The sequence below is a fragment of the Betta splendens genome, chromosome 16, assembly GCF_900634795.4.
Source record: "Betta splendens chromosome 16, fBetSpl5.4, whole genome shotgun sequence".
NCBI classification, from domain to species: Eukaryota; Metazoa; Chordata; class Actinopteri; order Anabantiformes; family Osphronemidae; genus Betta; species Betta splendens.
The window spans coordinates 19,096,301-19,117,775 of NC_040896.2; the positions used below are offsets into that span (position 1 = coordinate 19,096,301).

At 44.7% G+C, this 21,475-nt stretch overlaps 2 protein-coding genes across 2 annotated transcripts; one reads left to right on the forward strand and one right to left on the reverse strand.

The window, feature by feature from the left end:
• Positions 1–1,006: 1,006 nt before the first annotated feature.
• On the forward strand, positions 1,007–8,360 carry galr1a (galanin receptor 1a). Its single transcript, XM_029128100.3, has 3 exons — positions 1,007–2,613; positions 2,702–2,767; positions 6,662–8,360. Exons 1-3 carry the CDS (start codon positions 1,948–1,950, stop codon positions 6,980–6,982), a joined length of 1,053 nt encoding a protein of 350 aa, XP_028983933.1. The 5' UTR covers positions 1,007–1,947; the 3' UTR covers positions 6,983–8,360.
• A 5,088-nt stretch (positions 8,361–13,448) lies between these two features.
• On the reverse strand, positions 13,449–19,990 carry LOC114843696 (DEP domain-containing protein 1B-like). The gene is made up of 11 exons (XM_029130507.3): positions 19,808–19,990; positions 18,182–18,447; positions 17,956–18,100; positions 17,454–17,581; positions 17,232–17,362; positions 17,094–17,141; positions 16,614–16,754; positions 16,326–16,492; positions 15,566–15,742; positions 14,848–15,030; positions 13,449–14,618 (listed from the first exon to the last, which is right to left on the reverse strand). The coding sequence occupies exons 1-11, from the start codon at positions 19,874–19,876 to the stop codon at positions 14,457–14,459; spliced, it is 1,617 nt and encodes a 538-aa protein (XP_028986340.1). The 5' UTR covers positions 19,877–19,990; the 3' UTR covers positions 13,449–14,456.
• Positions 19,991–21,475: the final 1,485 nt, after the last annotated feature.

Below are 21,475 nucleotides of genomic sequence, written 5' to 3' on the forward strand. Positions count from 1 at the left end.
GGCATTGTGTGTAAGTGCTGTGTGAAATTAACCTCGGTGATGTGTTACTAAACCAAACTGGTTGATACAACGTTCTCATTATTTGTACTAATGACTATCTGCCAAACAAACAGAGCAGGGATTAATGCCTGTCACAGCAGCAAAACTATTTAATAAGGCGTCAACATCAAATACACCTTAAGCTATTTACATCATATAAATAATTTGGCTAATTACAGTATAAACAGCCCCATCTAGTGAAAACTTTACAGAAAAAATCTAATTTGCATAAAATAAAAAAATTACAGAGGTTGTTTAAATTGTAAAACATTCTATAATTGACGTAACAATGCAACAATGATAAATATCACAGTAATGATAAAGATAATAACTGAGCATCAGTGTTTTATTACAGCAGAGCCTGCCATTCATTTGTTCTAAACAGGTGGTCGTCGTGTTTCTGACCTTTAGACCACAATTGTATTTACCATTTACCAATTACATGCGATCAAGTCCGGCTGAATGGATGAAGGCGGCAGACGTCTGTGCCCGCTGCCCCTGTCTAACCTTTCTGCTCCCCGCGGCCGGAGGAGGGGAGCAGGAGCAGAGGCAGCGCTGTGATGTATCACCAGGAAACAGGAAGAGCAGCTGCTGGTGCTCTCCATGCACCTCCATGTGTCCAACCGCCCACTTCCACAGCGGACGGAAGGTTTCCAATGTGCCGCTCATCACTTTATTCCACTGCTGCGATACAGTTTGACGAGAATGAATGATTCTCATAGCAATTGCTTCAATGATTCATTAATTGAAAACAACTCAGGAAGTGCTTTTTGTTAATTGATAAGTGATTAAATCATTTTGAAGACAAATTGTGCAAGAACCCTTTAGATTAAGTACAAAACCGGAACAACTGGGATTGTAGTCACTGGCATTTATTAACTGTTATTTTCACAGTTTCCTGCTTTGCCTTTTAGCCAGAATAATATCAGGTTTTCACATATCCTCAAACACTGAACAATAAGCCATTTCCTGTGTGAAATATTCATGATTAATTCTTCAGTTCCACTGTCAGTCTTTCTGGGAACCTTCTCATTGACACAGTGGAGTCTCTGGTTGACTTCTGATGCAGTGGTCAGCTTCATTGCCTTAGGGCTAAGGGTCATGCTGTAGAATTATATTCGTGTCTTAACTGGTTTTCTCCATTACTCCACGGTCTGAATTAAGAGCAGTCACATTTGACATTTTGTGTTATTGGAGACGAACATTTAACCTGTGTCAACTGTTTTTTTTTTGGCTGTTATAATCCCTGAAATAGTAGCAATGTTTTCCCATTATGATGAAATGGGCAGACTGTGTTTAGGACAGGGACCCCAGACGGTGGCATTAGACAGGATTTGTAGCAGCTCTGGCAGTCAGGTGGATCAGCTCAACAACATTTGGACTCAAGCCGAGATGTGAGTTTGAGGGAGAAAACAGCATTGTGCAGAGATGGTTCGAGACAGAACAAAACGTATCCAGATGAATATTTCTTGTCAACGATTTGTAGGAGGTGGCACGTTGGGGTCTGACGTGAACGGAAGAGCCCAGCCCCCGATATAATGTGAGAGAAACAGTCCAGACGCGATCCAACGGACCGCAGAGCGGGTCTGCGCGGTCGGTGCGCACACGCGTCTAGGCGGCTCCAAGACGCACAGCTGCGCCTGCTGTACACGCAACTGGGCAGCGACTGACGATCGTTTATTCGCATTACTGTAGTCTGGTGCGCGAATAAAGCGGAGGACCTGGCTAAATGCTCACGTGGAGACACGTGAAGGCAACGGCAGCCTCTGAGCGCGGATGATGGAGACGCGTCGGCGCACGAACCGGTCGCTCTGAAACTCCGCGTCGCGGAGCGGCGGTGGCACGCGGACGCCGCACTGGTCAGTCCATCCGCGGATCAAGTCCAGTCGAAGAGGACCAACGGGAATCATGAACTTGTCGGAGTCCGCGTGGCTCTCGGAAGAGCCGTGGAACATCAGCGCGGCGGAGGAGGACGACCAGAAACTTTTGTTCGGGATCGGCACGGATAATTTCATCACGCTGCTGGTTTTCGGGCTCATCTTCACGCTCGGGGTTCTGGGCAACTCCATGGTGATCACCGTGTTGGCCCGGAGCAAGCCGGGGAAGCCGCGGAGCACCACCAACATCTTCATCCTCAACCTGAGCATCGCGGACCTCTCCTACCTGCTCTTCTGCATCCCCTTCCAGTCCACCATCTACATGATGCCGACCTGGGTCCTGGGCGCATTCATTTGCAAATTCATCCATTACTTCTTCACGGTGTCCATGCTGGTGAGCATCTTCACCCTGTCCGCCATGTCCGTGGATCGCTACATCGCCATCGTGCACTCCAGAAAGTCCTCGTCCATCCGGGTGGCGAGGCACGCGGTGATCGGGGTGCTGGTGATTTGGATGCTCTCCCTGGCCATGGCTGCGCCCATCATGTACTACCAGAACATCTTTCACAGGGGGGAGAATCACACCTTCTGCTGGGAAGTGTGGCCGGATCAGAACCAGAAGAAAGTCTACGTCGTGTGCACGTTTGTGTTCGGTTACGTCTTGCCTCTGCTGCTGATTTCCTTCTGTTACGCAAAGGTGAGAGGCGCTACGCACGAGGTCATTTATTAATGTCGCACATATCAATGCGCAATATTAAAAGAAATCCCACTTATTTTGTCTGCAGGTTTTAAATCACTTGCACAAAAAGCTAAGAAACATGTCCAAAAAGTCAGAGGCATCAAAGAAAAAGGTATGTATTAAACCGTTAAATGAGCTTTAATATATGTATATGATGGTGCCATGATTTATATATAATGCATGCAGGAGTTGGATTTAATGGCCCATTCAGCTGCAGCGCTTCTTTTCTCATATGGTTCCAGTCAAAGCGGAGGTCAGCGTCCTGGCCTTCGCTAATGATGCGCAGCTGCAGAGCCGCACTCCTCCACACCGGGGTCTAACGTCTCAGCATCACGTGACCATCGATCACTCGTTCCCATAAAAAATTAATTCCCATGACTTTCCTTTACGCTACCGCTAATTGTCACGCTGAAGGTGACGTAGCCCACGAGCAGCGTGCGGTCTAGCGCTCGGTGGAGGCGCTCCAGCCCCCGCCGTTATCCAGGTTACCGGCAGCCACCGATGGCTGTGTGACACCGGGAACGGTTGGCGGTGAATGTGAGGCTCGGCGGAATCTCCGATGATTTAGTGGCCCAGCGCAGTCCAGGGGCAGAGATGGAGCATGCGCAGAGGAAATATTAGAGTGACAGCTTAGTGATGAACGGTTGAACCGTTGAAGCTGGAGTTTCACTTGAGCAACTACTGTTTAACCTTATGTTACAACTGTTATTCAACAATGACAAACTGGCCCATCGTAAACATGAAGGCTTCTCAGCTACTGGCTCCGCCATAAATAAGCTGCTGGCGTTTACTGATATGAAGATAAATGGACTGCACCCAGTAAAGCAACTTCTGCACTTAAGTAAATGTGTGTTCATTGGCGAGCAAGAAGGTCAGAGGGCTGTTAAAAACGAAAGTCACAGTGTGAAAAGTCAGCAAAAGGGATTTTTTTTCACTTCCTCTCAGTGGGAAGTTGAGTTTTGAAGCCTGCGACATAAAACCAAGTGTTTGACAGCGTCGCAGCAAGCGGAGAATCAAATGTCGACGTGGAGCCTGTGCAGATGTGGAGCCCCAGGTTTGATTGACACGTCGGCAGCTGCTCTCACTAAGTGGGTAAAAGCGGTAGCTGTCGGAGCTGGTGGTGGATTTAACAGAAATGATAAGTCAATCCAGCACCTGCATCCGTAGCAGTGGAGGAGCTACAGCGATGAGGCAGACGCTGCAGAGTCGTGCAGCAGCGTCGCGTTGGTGCAGCTCAGCACCAGGCCCGCGAGGAGGATGCTGAGAGAACAAGCAGGGAGACGCAGACGCACCCACAGCAGGGCGGCCGGTGAAAAGGCACTGAGTCCCTGCGCGTGTGCTGCTGATGCGATGGAGCTTGTTGGGTTCAGACTCGCTGTGGGCCCAACGTGTGGGTTCTGCTCAGCAGGTCCCGGTTTGTCGGTCTGACGCTGACCCAGATGGCGCGCAGATGGTTCTGAGCGTTTTGAAAATGAAGTCGTCTTAAAAAGGTGGAGACGCGGGACGGCCAGTGCCTGGAGAGGGCTCGTCTCCGCGAGCTGAGCCTTTCTGTCCTAAATGGACAAAACCGAATGGATGAAAAGCAGCGAGCTGAAGCAGCTACAGACGTGACACTCTGAGACCCCAGGGCATCAGGAGCAGGATGCTCCACCAAATGTAATTGGACCAGTTTGCAGCTGAGTCTGTGTGTGTGTGTGTGTGTGTGTGTGTGTGTGTGTGTGTGTGTGTGTGTGTGTGTGTGTGTGTGTCTGTCTGTCTGTCTGTGTGTGTGTGTGTGTGTGTGTGTCTGTCTGTGTGTGTGTCTGTGTGTGTGTGTCTGTCTGTGTGTGTGTGTCTGTTTGTCTTTCTGTCTGTTTCCACCACACACTGCAGCCTTTCGTTACGGCCAATTAGCAGGCTGACCTCACATCCACCTCCTGCTTTCATTCCCCCCGTTACTTCTACAGTATCAATTCACACCCCATTCTCGTACTGTAAAACGCTTAACATCTGCGTCTCTGCATCAAAATGAATCTCGACAGCTTTTAATTATCCAGGCATTTTAGGGCGCATAGAGCTGCTAAACAGCTGTTATGAGTGGAGATAATGTGGCTGGAAAGTACTTCCCAGTTTATCCTGTGCCAACGCCGTTGGTGGAGTGAACCTATCAGATGAGCCTCAGGTGGGCTGAGGTCACGATGTGAGCGTGTGTGAAGACCATTCAGACCCTCCTCATCTGTAAATCGCGTGTTTTTGTTTCAAATTACATTTGCCAAGTCAGCGCCTTTTATCTCTGATAATGCTGAAATACTGAAGATGAACAGAAGGGCAGTTAGTCAGCATTAACCCAGTTAAGGTACAGTAACCACTTGACTGGTGTTGAGTATGTTAAGGCCGGTTCCACAGCAATCATCAGCCCAGCTACTGGAGCTAAGTGCTGCTTTTGGGTCAGATGATATACATCATAAACAGAACGTTGTGTCAAAGGAGAAAGCTCAAAAGCACAGAAGGGTTTCAGTGAAAAGGCTGTGGGAGTGTGTGGGAGATAATGAGCTTTTCAGCATGTATTTACACACGCACGCACACACACACACACACACACACTGATTTGGTGGCATTTTACACAATATGAACCTGTTTCATGTCGTCAAATCAGCTGCATTGCTTCACGTCTTCACCTGTTGCTTTTTTCCCATCGCTCCATGATTTAGATGGATGTTGCATTTCATTACATCAGGCCCCAGAACTACCCTTATAAAAGAAGCCCGAGTGCAGTGTGGCCTCTCTGTTTCTCTAATAATCTGGACATGATGGTGAATTCTGTAAAGTGAAGGTCAGGGTGTCCTCCAGCTTTGTGGACACAATGGTCCTGTTTTTCCATTCATCCACGGAACCACGTCGTTGGCCACGTTATTTTTCTCTGTGCAGACAAAGGTCGAGCCTTTTCTCTGCTGCATGTTTACCCTTTTTTGGTTATTAGTGCTTTTGACTGTTCCATGTGAATTCTGTTAAATCTCAGTAGAGCCACGTTCATGCTCTGAATTTGAAAGGTCCAAGTACTTTACATTACACACAATGAATCTGAAACTATTATAAAAAAGTTTTATTTTCGTCAAGCAAAATGCTGCGTTTCCTCACCACACAGATTGACTTGTACTTTCAGCGACGGCCTTGAAATAGTTCTGGTGTAAATCCAATTCAGAAACGCAGCGGAGGAGTTGAGCTGATCAGAGAGTGTGTAATTACCTTTTTATGACGACACTCCTCGGCTGCAGCCTTTGGCTAATCTGGCATCAGGTAATAACATCGACCAACTTCTCTTTAAACAATTCATGAATCCCAGACTCGTGGCTTTCACATTATAGTTTGTTTTAGAGTTTCATACAAAGAAAGTTTGCCTGAGGTTTTGTCGCAGCACTGGCGGGTGTAAATCAGCAAACTGAGGACATGAACACATACTGTACTCTGTGCTAATACAGTAGCTCCTCATTAAGTCACGAAGTGAACAGAGACGTATGAGGCTTACAGTAAAAGTAATCAGGTCCCAGTGTTAGAACAGAAAGTCTAAACCATCTCCCACATTACTTTATGAATATTAGAGCAACCTGGGACGGTGATCAGCTGGTTTTCCATGAACGAATGAAGCTCGAATGAGACTTGGCGTCTTCTAAGTTCTGGATCCACGGCTCATTTCCTCCTCTCCCCCCGCCCTCCGTCATCACCTCAGGTTCGTTTGTGATGCGGCGGTTCAGCCGAACACAACAAAGATCTCTGCGCGAGGTCGCCGTTGAGTTTTATACATAACTGCTCGATCGCCTGCGCACACAAAAGGAGAGCAGCGAACAAGGGTTTGGTGATTCGTAGCACAAAGGATGAAAGAACAACAGCAGAATAGCGGCGGGAACAAAGGTTTTCCAAGTCATTACCCTGTGAAAAACTTGTCTCTTTGTTCCTGACTAAACCGTGACTTGAACTCAGCATGTGAAGCCTCGCTCTAAACGTCTCTCTCTCTCTCTCTCTCTCGCAGACGGCCCAGACGGTTCTGGTGGTGGTGGTGGTGTTCTGCCTCTCCTGGCTCCCTCACCACGTGGTCCACCTCTGGGTGGAGTTCGGGACCTTCCCGCTGAACCAGGCCTCCTTCGTGCTGCGCGTGGCCGCCCACTGCCTGGCCTACAGCAACTCCTCCGTCAACCCGGTCATCTACGCCTTCCTGTCCGAGAACTTCAGGAAGGCCTACAAGCAGGTGTTCAAGTGCCAGATCGGCGCCAGCGACTCCCCGCTCAACGACATCAAGGAGATCCGCAGCAAGGTGGACACGCCGCCGTCCACGAACTGCACCAACGTGTGATGATGGGGCGGAACTACGGCGAGTAGAAGACTGATTCCACCTTCAAAAAGTTCGGGGACACTTTAAAATCGCAGACTTCGGCAGCGGAATGAAGGAATCCAGACAAAACACACACATCCCATCTAACAGCTGACGCGCCGCTGGAGCGCTGCGCTGTCGCCTGCCGTCCATCTGTTTTCCACAAGCTATTATCGCGCTCGCTTAAAGTGTTTTGTTCCACATTTTAACTAGGCTCAAAACCAATGGGGCTGTGATTTCACTCTTCTTGTCTTTGACTGTGTTTCCTTTTAGGATAAAGTGGCCGTTTGAATAAATCACTACCTTTTTTTTTAGAACTGCCCAACGTCTGAATAGCTGTGATTAGCTGCTGCTGTACAGCCGTCGCGCTCGGAGGCATTCATTCTAATTTGGTTGTAAATAATGTGGACGTTGGACGTTATTTATACCTGGGCTTCAACATGAGATAAAATAAACGTGGTTGTTGTTTGCCTCTTGCCAAGTTTCCACACAACGCTTTCTCCTCGGTGTAGGTGAATCTTACAGAGGCAGGGACGGTGAAGGAGACTACGGACTGATTAGAAGCAACTTCATCCACAGGAGGATCTAATGGCTGCAATTACCTGACTCTCAGCCTCGCCGTGAAGAGTCAGGAATCGTTCCCAGAATGCAACGGAGGCGCCTCACTGTGGCAATGGCCTGAGAAAACGCTAATCAGGGGAGTGGAAAGGACACAGTGAGGTTATGGTGGAACAATGACTGACAGAGTGGCACCGGCGGACCATCACGGCTCCATTGTTAACGTCGGAACACCGATACAAAAAGCTCATGGGCACATGGGAGAACTTTTCCCCAGTCGTCACCCATAGCAACCCATCACTGTTTAATGGGAAATGTCTGTGATGGACTGGTGACCCATCCAGGGTGTAGCGAATGGCTCCAGAACCTCTGTAGCCCAGAATGGATTACAAAGTGCCATAGGCGGTACAGTACAGGACCTTTGGTATATTATTTACAAAGGATCCACATTTGTACAGGTTCCAGTGGTTCATACGTTCACTGAGGTCGTCCTGGTTTGACGTTCTGTATTACTTCAGCAGTGGATTCAAGTAACTGATAAAAGAAATCATTTTTATTCTGTTGCATCGTTTGAGGAGCAATTCTGGCTCGTTGTACTGCAGTAGTAGTAGTAGTAGTAGTAGTAATAGTTCATTTTTGAACGATCCAGTATTATAAAGTAAATAGGTCCCCGCTTTTGAATGCGTCTTTATGCAGCTCTAATTACACTGTATGATGAAGCTCTGTGGCATTTTTTTGTTTCCTTTTCAGTCAGTACAATAATCTTTTCAGACATAAAAGAATAAAAGGTTGTCTCATGTCACACGAAGGGTGTCATGCTTTTTTCTTGGGCGCGACAAAGCGATGACCCTGGACTCCTTCACTGTTACAAAGGGTTGCTGCTGGAAGACAAGAAAATGGGCTGTGTGAGTTCCCGGCAGATGGTTTCGCCTCACAGTTTGCCTTTTGGTGATTACACACCGGAGTGGAGTATATTTCCCGGCATCAAGTCAACCCAATGTTCCACGGGAACTAGTACTAGTCAGAACCACCGCTGGCCAACACTTTGGGTTTAATACCAGTAGTTGCTTCCTTTTTGGTTGTTTCTTTCGCAGGAAGAAGCCGTTCTTAAATAATACACACTTTTGTCTTTTCTGTCACCATGTTACGTGACATGCAGGACGTGTGTTACTCTTTGTCAACGCGCCGTTGTCAAGTCTAGGATACAAGAAGAATACAAAAACACAAACTTACTCCTCCAGCCAAGGACAGCTCTTATGGTGCGGCGCGGATCTGCTGCTGCTGTGCATCACCTGAATTAGCATTTTAATGAAGGAAAACCTTCCACTTACACAGTAGCATCAGTAGTATTTCCTTATCATCTGTTATGGAGGGCAAGACTTGGCCTGAGGTAATTCAGGTCTGAATTATAGAGAGGCCGTCAATGTATAAAGGCAGTAAATGCAGTATTTTTAATAGGGTCTGTCCATCTAAGTAAGCTCCGCTCACACCCATTTAGTGCCAGTCACCTTCATAAACCCATACACTGAATCAAGTTTAGGGATAATTACTCTTGTCCTTGTGTATAATGTTGTGTCTAATATATGTATGTATATAGAGCATAAAAGACGCCAGCATCTTCCGCATCATTAAACACAGACAGTTTCTCTGACAGCCAGAACACAGATGAATACATGCAGTACAGCACATTACTGCGTCGTTACCGTTCAGGCTGCGGAAGCTCGTCAAGCACCTTCTCCAACAGCTATGGCGGAAATGAACCTTCTGTCGCGAACCGGCGCTTTGGCGCCAGCGGCCGCCATCTGTTTGTTCGCCGGGTCTGGCGTCTGGTCACGTCAGCGCCGGCGTTTACTCGTGTAATGAGGATCAGTCGGTGTTTTCCCAATCGCCACTTTCGCGCCATAGGGTTATTTTGCACAGAAGACTAGATGTAAACGCCCCGAGGAGTGAAAATCTTTTGCAAAGGATGCGTCGCGAGAGTCACGAGCGTCGTGAGTTGAGCTTCTCTGTCGAAAGCGGCGCCTGAACGCAAAAAGCGGCTCCAAAGCCAATGATTTCACACAGGAGGTTAAGAGTTTCACGTTCCTTCGCAATTTCATTCCCCACTCCGTCTGAACCCGCAGACGAAGTGCTGCCCTGCGTGACAACGCGGCGTTTGCTATGCAGCGGACTCGCGCTGTAACTAGCTGTTGCTGGGGAAATAGCCGCGCATCTACTTCCTCTGTAATGATCCTCACAGCGTATGACTGTGGATACGCTAACGCCGTATTCATGGCTTCAATCAGCGCGCGCGGGCAGAGCGGAGCACCTGTGGCTGTAATAGCCAATCAGTGCTGCTCTGATCCCCACGCGCACAATGGGCAGCAAGGGCCTCGCGGGGCCGCGCGTTCCGCTTCTCAGCAGTGACTCCTAAGTGACCCGAAGCCGCGCGCGCGCGCCCGCGCGCTACGGATCAAGGAGGACAAATATCCGGAGCGGGTTCGCGTGTTTTGATTGCTGTGCTGCGAAGAAAACACAATTTCACTGGTTGCAGTCGAATGTATTTGAAGTTACATTCGCGCACACGGGCAGAGGGATTTCATTCTTTCATTCGTTGGTTTTCAGGGGCAGTTGGAAAAATAATAAATGCAGATCCCATTATGTGGAGCTCAGCTCTGATCATCGTGGCTCAATCATCTCAAACACACAGCAGGAAAATCCACTGTGAACACTGTGATACCAGCAGTAAACAATGAATGAAACACTCTTTCCCCAAGCTCTCTGTGATACTTATTCTTTACAACCGTTTTTTAAACTATATGGATGTTGGAAATAAGGAGAGGAGAAGTGAGGAGAAATCGTTACTTAGACCAATTTATTCTAGTTCACCTCCACTGACCTGAGTCACAGTGGATTTCTCCCACAGATGCTCTCCCTCTGACAGTCATCAGTTGTTCCATGGCAGTTCATTAACAACCCCTACTGAGCAGAACATCAGTGCCACATTCAGCAACAGAGCCGTTGAGTTGTCGCCGAAGTGACCTCACTACAAATGCATCTGCAGTGATTGATGCCTCGGTACCAGTGATTTTCTCTGCATCTGCCGTCCATTAAAGAAAGACAATCAGGACAAACTCAGAGGGAGCGACACATCCACTCTTGATGCTTCTGCAACCACCTATTGCACAAAACCCTCTTATTTCTTTCATAACGAGGAGCTGATATTTTAGTCCTGATCTGAAATCAGGCCTCGGGGTTCGGCACAAAGGCTCAGCGGCGCTCGCGCTGTGATTTTTTTGTTAAAAAACAAGAGGATCAGAGAGAGAAAGCACTCGGGCCGGCAGAAAAACACTCGTCCCCGCTCGCTCCTAAACAAGCGCGCGCCCTCCCCCGTCACAGGCGCGCTGCCTCATTAGTTCCCTCGTCGTCTAATTGACGGCGACCGATGGAGGACGGGCTCAGGCCCGGCGTCGCCGCGCAGCGGTGGAGCGGAGTCACAGTATCAAATTAGCGAGCGGCACTGAAAAGGTCACGGAGTGTGTGAACTGCTACATTTAACCTTTAATTCTGTCACACGTTCATTTTTGATTTTTCGTTTTTGATTTTCCACGTTTAGAATCGGAGGCTCTGGTTGGTGTATTTTTGTTTAATTCTCCGCGCCTCACAAACAATTTGGCACATTTTGTTGCCCCAGAAATCAAATTTTGCTCCCTCTCCGCAGGGCAGATTAAGGTCATGCTGTGGATGTTTGCACTCCGGTAATTGTGAGTGATGCGTGATTAATGGAGACGTGGTAAGTGCACATCGTGCAGAATGGCACAATCAGATGGAGAGGCTGCCTTTAATTTAGAGGAAACACAAAACACACACACACACAAAAAAAACAATTTCCAACCATTTAAAAGTCATGTTTGCCGCCGGGCAGAAAACAAGCTGCAATCTGGAGACAGGCGTCAAGATGATGCAGCGAATTAGCGCCGGGAGAGAAAGTGAAGCCGGCAATCAATATCTGAGGGGCTCTGTCACGACAACAGGAAAGTCGCTCGGGGGGGGGGGGTTGCGCTGCCTCGAGGTCGCTGGGACGGTGCGGTGGGAACCAGCAGTTGCACACAGCTGCGTGTCTGTCCCCAGAGAACACATTAGCGCCGCAGCGTGGGCCTCGACCCGGCTCCTCGACCCGCGATGCCACGAAGCGTCGTGCGAGAAGTTGCCGCTAGGCTTCGAAACCTGGACCAGCGCCTAGAAACCACAGCCTTTACGTGGACTCACTCTGCAAAACAGGCCCCTTCAGCGACGCTTAGCGACCCATTGTGTCGAGTGGCCGAGAAGACAATTCGAGGCGGGCTCTGATATACGATAGCAAATTGGCTGTTTTATATTCAGGTCAAGCTTTGCTCCCTTGGCTACAAAAGCTGAGCAGGAGTTAATTCCCCATCCATCACTCCACTGCTGAGACGTCAGCTCCTCCTAATTACCCTGAAAGGAATGATTACTGTACTATCTGCGAGCGCACAGGCTGGATAGCACCTGATGCATAATGACCGCAGACCTCTGCGCGCCGACATTCATTTGAGTTTCCTGATAATTTTACTGGTCTTTCTTATTCCCATATCATCAATAACAGATGATGAATTGCAGAGGGTTATTAGACTGCTGCTCACTGACACTTTAACTGGGATCTGCAATCAGGTGGGCGAGAGAAGTGTTTGCACACCCTAACAACCATAAATATGTTGTAATGAATCACAAAAATAAATCAAGAGACTTCAGATCAGATAAGAGCATGAACAACAAAGTTTAGATCAAAGACAGATTCATAAAACTGCATTTGAAGGTTGTTCTGTCTGTGACCTTCTGCAGAAACTGCACCTGTTTGTGGCTCCCTTACAATAATGCACCTGTGGTCCAAACCCTGGTTCCTGTTATACAGTAGGTAGCAGGACCAAAAAAAAAAAATGAATATGCTTTTTATACCTTCTAACACATTCTTTGTGCGTCTGAAAGGAAAGGTACTGAACGTGTATGCAGCAGAACCAGCTGCTGGTTCTAACTCTGCTGCACCGTGTGTGAAAGGCTCTGTGTCAAAGTGAGGGATCTCTCATCGGTTCGATCAGAAACTAAAATTTACAGTGGAACGTGCACACAAGGAGGAGCAGGCAAACTATTCAGAGAGAGTTAGATGGAACATTGAGCTACTGTCACTGCACCTTCACCTACTCTGGTAATGCAAACAGAGTTGATTTCTTGTTTCTGATGAACATGCACAGAGACATCATCAAACTGATGAACGCCCCTAATGGAATAAAGAATAAAAGCCTCCAATATGCCTTTGACACACTGTCATTCAGTACATTAAACTAGTTTAACCTTTATGTATAAAGCAAAAATGTTGTTAATGCACTGGTTTATTTTTTTATTCATCTACCTGAAATAATCTAAATGGTAATATGTTTAATAAAAGTGTTATAAAAGACACTGTGGCATAGAAGATGTCACTGAACCCATTAAGGTGAATACAGTGAATGTAGAATGAAGTCAGTGGCACTTTAAACTTGAACCAGTGCCACAAGAAGAACTGAAAATAAATTATTATAATTATTTTTCACAAAACTAATGACTAAGGACTTGAGTTCATAATAAAACAGGACGTCTCTATTCACCCCCATGAAAGAGCCACAGCATGTAATGCCAACTATCGTCTCTGTTGCTGTATCACATGAACACGTGTCCACATATTCCGTTTGAAGAAGAATGAGTGTCAAGGTTAAAGCTTGTGTGTGTACAGAAAGAAGAAGCAGGAAGTTGAGCTGTTTCACTTTGTACTTGTCAGAAAAAAATCATTTCACCATAATGGGACAGTCTAATTGCTAATTACTAATTTAATAAGAAAATAAGAACAGCACCAAATGAATTCACTTTTATGCTTTTTTATGTTTTATCCAGCATAGAGCAGCAATTCAAGTGTAACAGTTATTCCAGCATTGGGACATTCTTTTAAGACAATGACAGATTTTCACACAGACGCATCAAAATTGATCAGTAGAAAAATAATTTTAAATCTGAAATTACGTGAAAAACAACCTGAATGACAGGACAGAACAGCAGGTAGCACGTTAAAATAAGTACCAGATGAGACAATACACACTACAACAAGACAAAACATCAAATCAGAGGTGCAACAGTTTCTATGAATCCAATCAAACAAATGTCCACAGTGAATGCAGCCATTTCCAGCTGTTCCCTCATTTGTCCTGATTTGTTTGTAGTCAAAAGTACCAGTCATGTAACGAGTCACGTACACTAACTTGAGGTAAACTCTGATATGTTTACTGACTTTAAGCAGCTAAGAGACACTAATGACAATTCCACATGTAAACGTGATCACACAAATCAATCACACATCACTTTTCAGTGTCTCAGTATAAAACTTAACCAATAGGTTTTAAGAGCGTGTAGCAAACTGGTGCATACGTTTGTTTTTTAAAATCTATGCCAACATCTAATGACATTAATAGATTTGAAATGCATTTAATTCATTTGTCGGAAAATTCCAATTATTATCATAAAGTATTTAAAAGGAAAAATGTAGCAATAGATAATTTCAGAACTACCAGAGTCAGTGGTTCTTATTGTTAGTGAATAAATTTTTCCAATGTGGAATATGTAGAAATGTATTTCTAACACTAAATGTAGTTGCAGCCCTAAAACTAAAGCATCATCGCCCCTAGCAACAAGTAAAATTCCCTATGACTGTGTGGTTTGAGTATAGTACCCTTTTAAATTAAAATATGTTAAATTGAGTCCAATTTCATTTTTCTTGAACCGTTATTGTAGTGATTCATCCCAGCAGCAAGTGCACGTCACTCTGTGTCCCATGACACCGAGGTTGAGATATGTAGCCAAGTGCAGTGGAGGCACATCATGCCCTAAAGCTCCAGCTCCTCTGAAAGGGCTGAAAGGGTTTCTTGAAGCTAAACATGAAATGAGGTTTGATTCGAGGGGGTTTGTCAGGTAAGACGGCGGATTTACTTTCCTCAGTGGGAAATCGACTGCGGTAGACGTCTGGGTACAACTTTTGGAACTGAAAAAGAAGACAATAAAAAATTAACTGCATAATAATTTGATGATTTTGAATCAATTTAAACCTCTACTGCTGTAGAAAGTGGCAATGTTCCTGTCTATGCATTTTGGTTTCACTTGTACTGTAAAAGTACATTTACTATGAAATGTTTTTCATTCTAAGGTGGATGCAGATTTAAAGCCTATCAGCTCCAGAGATCATACATCCACTCCACATCGTGCTGTCATACCTGCTTAAGTCGTTTTCTTTTGTCCTTGGCAGGCAGCTCTTTGTCTGCAATCAAGCCCTCCAGTAGTTCCTGCAGGGGAGTCTGGGTACCTATCACCTGCTGCTCTTCAGACACCACCCTGCTGATCTGTTTACAGAACGCCGGGGATGCACTGAAGTCAGTGTCTGAACCGGCATATTTGATCTGAAGAAAGACAAGCGAAATTCATTTACATGTGAATTATAGATTTTAAGACTGCCAGACATCTCAGTGACAGCAATTTCAAAAGATGTCTGAAAGATTTATATGATATGAGCAACTGAAGGGAAAGAGATGGGGATTTTTACTGTTTGCTCGCTAAAACACTGTTAAGATGAGCATAAGGCTACAATTCAAAAGAAATGAGAAAAAGGCAAATAGAAATGTTTCTATAAACTTGTTGAAGTTGTCTGTCTTTGTCTCAGTAAATTGAAGAATATGCCAAAAGAAATTTTTGCCATATAGGACAAAGATCCCACAGCTAAACACTGACAGGACATTATTTCTGTTGGCCGACTGCAACAAGTCATTTACATAGAAATGAATATGGGATGGCATTTTCATATACCAATATACCAGTGAAACCTCATCATTGCCAGCACCTGCTGCACCACTGAACCAATCTAGCACAGATTGTGAGCTGTGGGAAAGAGCCACATGAGATTATTTAAGTGGTTAAGAGTATTAAAAGTGTGGTGACCTGAACTCGTTTGAGGTGCGACAGGTGCTCCTCAACCTGGGTTCGCAGTTTGGACGGCACTTGGAAGATGGTGTTGTGGCGCTCCATCATAAAGGTCACCAGTTTGGTGGCCAGCAGCTCATCCAGGTCCATCTCATCTACTGAGCCCAGAACGCAGTGGGAGAACATCTGTACCATCTGGACAGATCACAGGATTAAACACACGCTCCCAGGGTGTGTGTCAAACATATCAAACATACTAATCTATTGGAGAATCTGAAAGAAAACTTTCATTACAAGTCAGGTAAAGTATTAGGGCTGTAAGCTCCAATTCAAAGGTGAAATTCACCTTCCAAATACCTGAATTATAATTTACTGGGTGTTTGTGAATGTGATGAGAAGGACGGAAAACAAATAAAAAATAACTGAAGACAAAATAATCATCTGTAGAAAAATAAAATGAAATCTATTCTAATGTGTTGCACACGCAAAGCAAGAAAACCAAATCTATCTTTCACCGAATCAGGGTCATTACTGAACTACCTTATTACTTCAGAGATGATGGAGCTGACGATAAATAATATTTACTTTATTCATTCTTTCTGGGTATTATATAGTATCAACCATGGTGCAGCTAATACAGCTCGGTTTACTGACTAATATGTATTGCTAAAATACATAGTTTGGAAAGCACAGCACGAAATGACTCAGATTAATAGTAAAAAACCTTGAGTAAATAAACAGCGCACACGTGTAATAAATAACAGAAGAGGATTTGTACCAGGGTACGAGTATTTATAGCATCATTGAGGGGAGGCAGGTGGGGATTCTGGCTGGATCTGGCCATTAGACGCAGCAGAAGCTGCAGTCGTCTTCTGTTGGGCGGCGGCAGTAAGAGACAGCTGGCTTGAAGAGCCTCGGCTGCTACCTCCTGCTCCTGCAGCAAACCTGCAGAGACAGAACCGGGGAGAGGGCTGCTCATAACAGTAATACACAACAGACAAACGCAGCCAAATGCCTTTGTGCAGCTGTGTACAGCCACAGCAGATCCCCATTGTCGGGCACTCACTGAGAATGTTGACAAAAACCTCATAGAGATGGAACGTCAGCAGGGGCTCTTTTAATCTCTGGAAATAATCTGCTACGGTTCTTAGAACATCCCTTTCGAAGCCCGGGTACACTGGCTGCTTGGTGTCATTGCCATTAGGCCCTGAGAAAGAAGAAACATTGGTTGTTTGGTGGTCCTCAAAGACATCAGACTGGGAAAGTAACAATTCCTCAAAGATGACAAAGTATGAATATTAACCACTGATGGTAAACACTCCAGAGTGAGCTATCAGCCATCTGCAAATCAGCTACGTTTCTGCTTTCCAGCTCTCATGCTTAATTAGAAAAATATATAGATTTTCTTTCTGTATTTGTTGCAATCCATGTCCCCAAAGCAGATGTTGAACAATTACTAATGCATATGGTAATTTAATATTTAGATTACCATATGCATTAGTAATTATTCACACACACACTTTAAAGTAAAGAGATGCATACTCACAATTGGCAAGGCATTTCATTGCTGATACAACCCAGTAGGGCATGTCCTCTGAAGATGCAAAGAAAACACATTAAGTCCTAATGTTCCTAATTAACAGCAAATCAATTGTTTGTCTTGTTCTGAATTAATCCCACATACCAGCTTTGTTCTCCAATATGACGATGCCTGTCTTATTAACACTGAACACATTGTGAACAATGTGCCTCCCGCTCACATGTGTTGGATTTAAAACTCCATCCAGTGACTTCAGGCCCAGAACTCGTTGTACGCTGAAGCAAAGAACCAGCAAAGACAGTTGGAGAAAAATTACAAGTAATATAAAGATGATATCCTTAATAAGTAATGTAAAGGTTTACATACTGTGCTACTGTCATCGATTTCCAGATGTGTTCCACTTGTTTTGGCGTAATCTCCTTTCTGCGAATGAGCTTGCATTCATGCACATCTCCGATAGCCACACTGTGCCTTTTATTCCACAGATCTGAAGTCTGATCAGGAATAGACATGACAGAAACGTCCAGCAGAACTGTCTTCATTTTGTAAAGTTTATACATGTCTTAAATCTACTGCACACATGAAAAATCCTCCATGGCTACTACATGACATGCAATGCATTGTGGGATACTTGGCTAGCCCAAGTTCACAGAAGTAAGCTTCCAAAGCCTCCTCAATAAACAAAACAGAGCAAGAAATCCAAAACTGAATTCAACAAATTACTGTAGTAGAAGCTTTTAGGCAGAATTCTGTAAATAACAGCTCACTTCATGGATAAACATGAAATTAATCCATTTTGTCTTTTTCTTCCATGTTGTGAGGAAAATGCAAGGCAGAACAGACTGAAACATGTTTGTCTCTTTCTCACCAGGATAGCAGGCTTCGTGGGTGCAGAGTTTTCCTGCTGAGGTAACTCTTCATAGTCGTCCCAGCGGATGAGTCTCGGCAGGTCACTGCTGTCTCTCAACAGAGGTCTTGTTGGAAACGACTTCAAGGGAGACCGTGTGGGGAATCTGTAAGCACAAACAATAACACTGGGCTCAGCTAATTGGGACAAGGCGATAAAGCCTCAGTACCTTATGCCCTTAATGTACCTGTACAGGTGACTGTTATCTTCAAAGTCCTCCGTGCCGTGGCGTCCTTTGATGTCTTCAATGACATGGGCCTTGAGAAACTTCCTGAGCAGCTGCAGAGTCTGGTAGCGCGTGACCTCAGGCCCAAAGTTGTAGTTGCACCTCAGCATTTCATGCAGGTAATCCACAGCCTCAGAGCCTGTGAAACTGTAATCAAAATAGCGGAAGTGCGCCCAGTGACGTCTCAGCGGCATGCCTCCACGGAAGAGCTTGATGGTTTCATTCCACTGCGTAACAAGGAGACATTTAAGGGCATGTTTAAAAGTCTGCTGTGATCAAGCCCTTCACTCACTCAATCTATTAGTGTGACAGGTTGGAGCATTGTATGCAGTCACCGCATACAACATCACTGAATGCATCACACAACATGTGACGCAAGCAATCACCTACAGCCCACTGGAACACATACTGTACATTAATACACCCTAGAGGGGCCAAGGTGTCTCTAACAGTCATTAATATCACACCACATTCAGTTGATGCCTATTCTGATCCATATATGTATGGATCAGAATAGGCACCAAACTCATTCTGTATTCACATGCAAGACAAAAACCATTACGCACAGCACACATAGAAACAACCCTTCTATTTACTCTATTATCCTGTAGTTGTACAAAAGTAGGCAGGTATAACAACAAAAGGAGCATTATCTCCTGAGAGTGTTTTGGACGGTCCAGAGGTTATGGATTATGAAATCTCACAAAGTTCCAGATGGATAAGAGAAAAATGAACAAAGTAGGTAAAAGCAGAGAGAGTAAGCAAGAGACAGAATTACACTTAACAAGGTCATTACAACCCAGGGGTGTTTTTGGGACACAGGACAGAAATGGTCTTGGGTGTGTGGTAGAACAATGTGTTTTTCTAGGTTTTACTGGGCAGCACATAGAACTCTGTCTGAAGAGGGGTTTTGTAATGGCTTTGCATTTGATACCTTACCAACATCTATTACTATTTTTATATCACTGAAGATATGAATAACAGATCGGTTCCATATTTCGTATTTGTGTGATCTGTGGAAAGTGGATACAAATGATGGAAACTCTCTTAATGGTATTATTGTTAGTGCAGATAAAACGGATGGTCAATTACAGACTTCCACTGTTGATGTGACGTCAGGTGGTTTAATAACATTTAGAAAGAAGCTCTTGAGAATGAAGCAGACTTTGTCCATTTTACTTAGCAGCCACCTCCAGCTCTGGGTCTCTGACTATGGGTCACAACAGCGTGTTATGACCTATTGGTTGTCACATGAAAATGAAAGAGGAGCTTTTATATGTCATGCAGTAACTTTGTATCGGATAACGTTAGCTAAGCGTTATTGCTGTTTTTTTATTAGCAACCGCTAAAGGGCTAGCAAACATCTAGTGCAGCTACACCGCAAGGACCATCTTTTGAAAAGATTTTTAAAGATCCTGTACAATAAACTAATCACACTAAATAAACTTACAGCGCGAATTACACTACACATCACTCCAGAAATACGTTTTCGTCCACATTACTGTGTTTAGATATTAAAGGTCTTTGCTCAGCACGGACGATAAAGTTTAAGTTTAATAAACAGTTTGCCAGAGCCCAGAGACTCACCAGCTTCGTCGCCCTGTACGGACCCGGACCGATGACTTTACCTTCCATCCTGATAATAAATTCACACATCTGTAATCATGGCCAAATAAATAATTGGCTAAGGATGGAACCAGCAGATATAAAAGTGTCTACATGCAAACGTCCCTGCCAAGTTTGAATTTCCTTCGTCACCTCGTCTGACCTACGTGATTGGCCAATGGATTTGTCACGTGACCACACGGAGTCCAGCGTGTAGAAGTTGAAAGGTACACACAATAACTCCGTAATCCAGCTAACTATTATCACTAGTTAAAGTGATAATATAGTAGTATAGTAAAGGGCAGAATTTAACAATCCGTTAAATTTGAAATTAACGTTATTTTTTTAAACGGACAATATACAATCTGTATATCTGTATGACGTTGAATTTTGCTAACAGATCCTGTAGGTTTGCGTCAGTAACCAGCATTACTGCCTCCTCGTGGTCTAGTAATGTATTTGCTTCCTTTGCTGACGCCGTTGCAGATACATGTAGTCCATAACATTTCAGCTTGTATTATTAAAATAAATAATACAATTTATAATTCATTCTCCATTCAGTTTACCCCTCTTACATGGTCACAGTCAAGTGCTGATGTTGAATGGTAGCCTTGATCAAGCCAAAGCTAAAAATTAAGCCAGACAATTAAGTCTTTGTTTCAGTAAAACAAACACAGAAGCATATTAGAGGTAGTGGTACAGTAGATGTACCAGCTCTGAGATCAGTACCACGGTTACTGCAGTAGTGTAGTCGCTTCATCTGTCTGAGCAGAGATAGTATTCTCAGTTTGCCACATTTAGACCCTTATTGCCTTCTATCACTCACATAACACACTTCTCATTCCTACAGTGTGACTGACACTTGACTTCTCATTTCAAGGTCACAGAAGTATCAAATAGAGGATCAAACCCGCTACAGCCCCACTGAACAGTTAGGAAACCAGGAGACAGTTACAGTAGTAGAACCACTAAAACCAGTGTGGCTTGATGTCATACTGGAAATGACGTACTGTACCTGAAAAATGGATTAATAACTCTATCTTTGTCTCTAACTGACTAACTCTATGTCTACAGTACTCTCTAATAACTTTACATAATAACTCATGGTCAAATTATGACATGAATGATAAATCATGCCTGCTAACACTGCTAACAACAACTACATCAAGAGCTGCCACAATATGCTATAATTAAGCAGAATTTAACTGCATCCTGTAATGGAATCTAAAAGCTTGGATTTTGGGGCCAGCCTCTATCGCTATGACCACCACCATGCTTCACCAAAGTGCCTTTTGTCCTGCTCTCAGAGGCCCTTAAATGTCATTAGAGAAACTTCAGGTGGGCTGACATTTAGATGTTACTCAAAGTGGCTTCTGACAGGGTGCACCAGTGCAACAGCCTGTGCACAGGAGACAGCGTCAGGTTTGAGGTTTCCATGCCAGCGGAAATGACCAACACAGCAAAAGAGCAGGAGACACTTGCAATGTTTTTTGAAATTAAAAACAAAATCTGCAACCAAATCTGCAAACACCAAATGTCTGTGTTCATTCAGCAGCTGTTACCCACATGATGTATTTTCACAGGTAGTAATTAGTGTGTAGATGAGCAATAGCTCTTACACGTTTGTTATCTTCGATCCTCATCTTATGA

Bases quoted from the DNA above. Each gene is read 5' to 3' on its own strand.
- LOC114843696 (XM_029130507.3), bottom strand. From the start codon at position 19,876: ATGTGTGAATTTATTATCAGGATGGAAGGTAAAGTCATCGGTCCGGGT. The intron at 16,755-17,093 runs GTGAGTATGCAT...CTTCTTTCTCAG, and splicing joins AATGAAATGCCTTGCCAATT to GGCCTAATGGCAATGACACC. The intron at 16,493-16,613 runs GTGAGTGCCCGA...CTGTCTCTGCAG, and splicing joins GGTTTTTGTCAACATTCTCA to GTTTGCTGCAGGAGCAGGAG.
- galr1a (XM_029128100.3), top strand. From the start codon at position 1,948: ATGAACTTGTCGGAGTCCGCGTGGCTCTCGGAAGAGCCGTGGAACATC. The intron at 2,614-2,701 runs GTGAGAGGCGCT...TTTTGTCTGCAG, and splicing joins TTTCCTTCTGTTACGCAAAG to GTTTTAAATCACTTGCACAA. The intron at 2,768-6,661 runs GTATGTATTAAA...TCTCTCTCGCAG, and splicing joins CAGAGGCATCAAAGAAAAAG to ACGGCCCAGACGGTTCTGGT.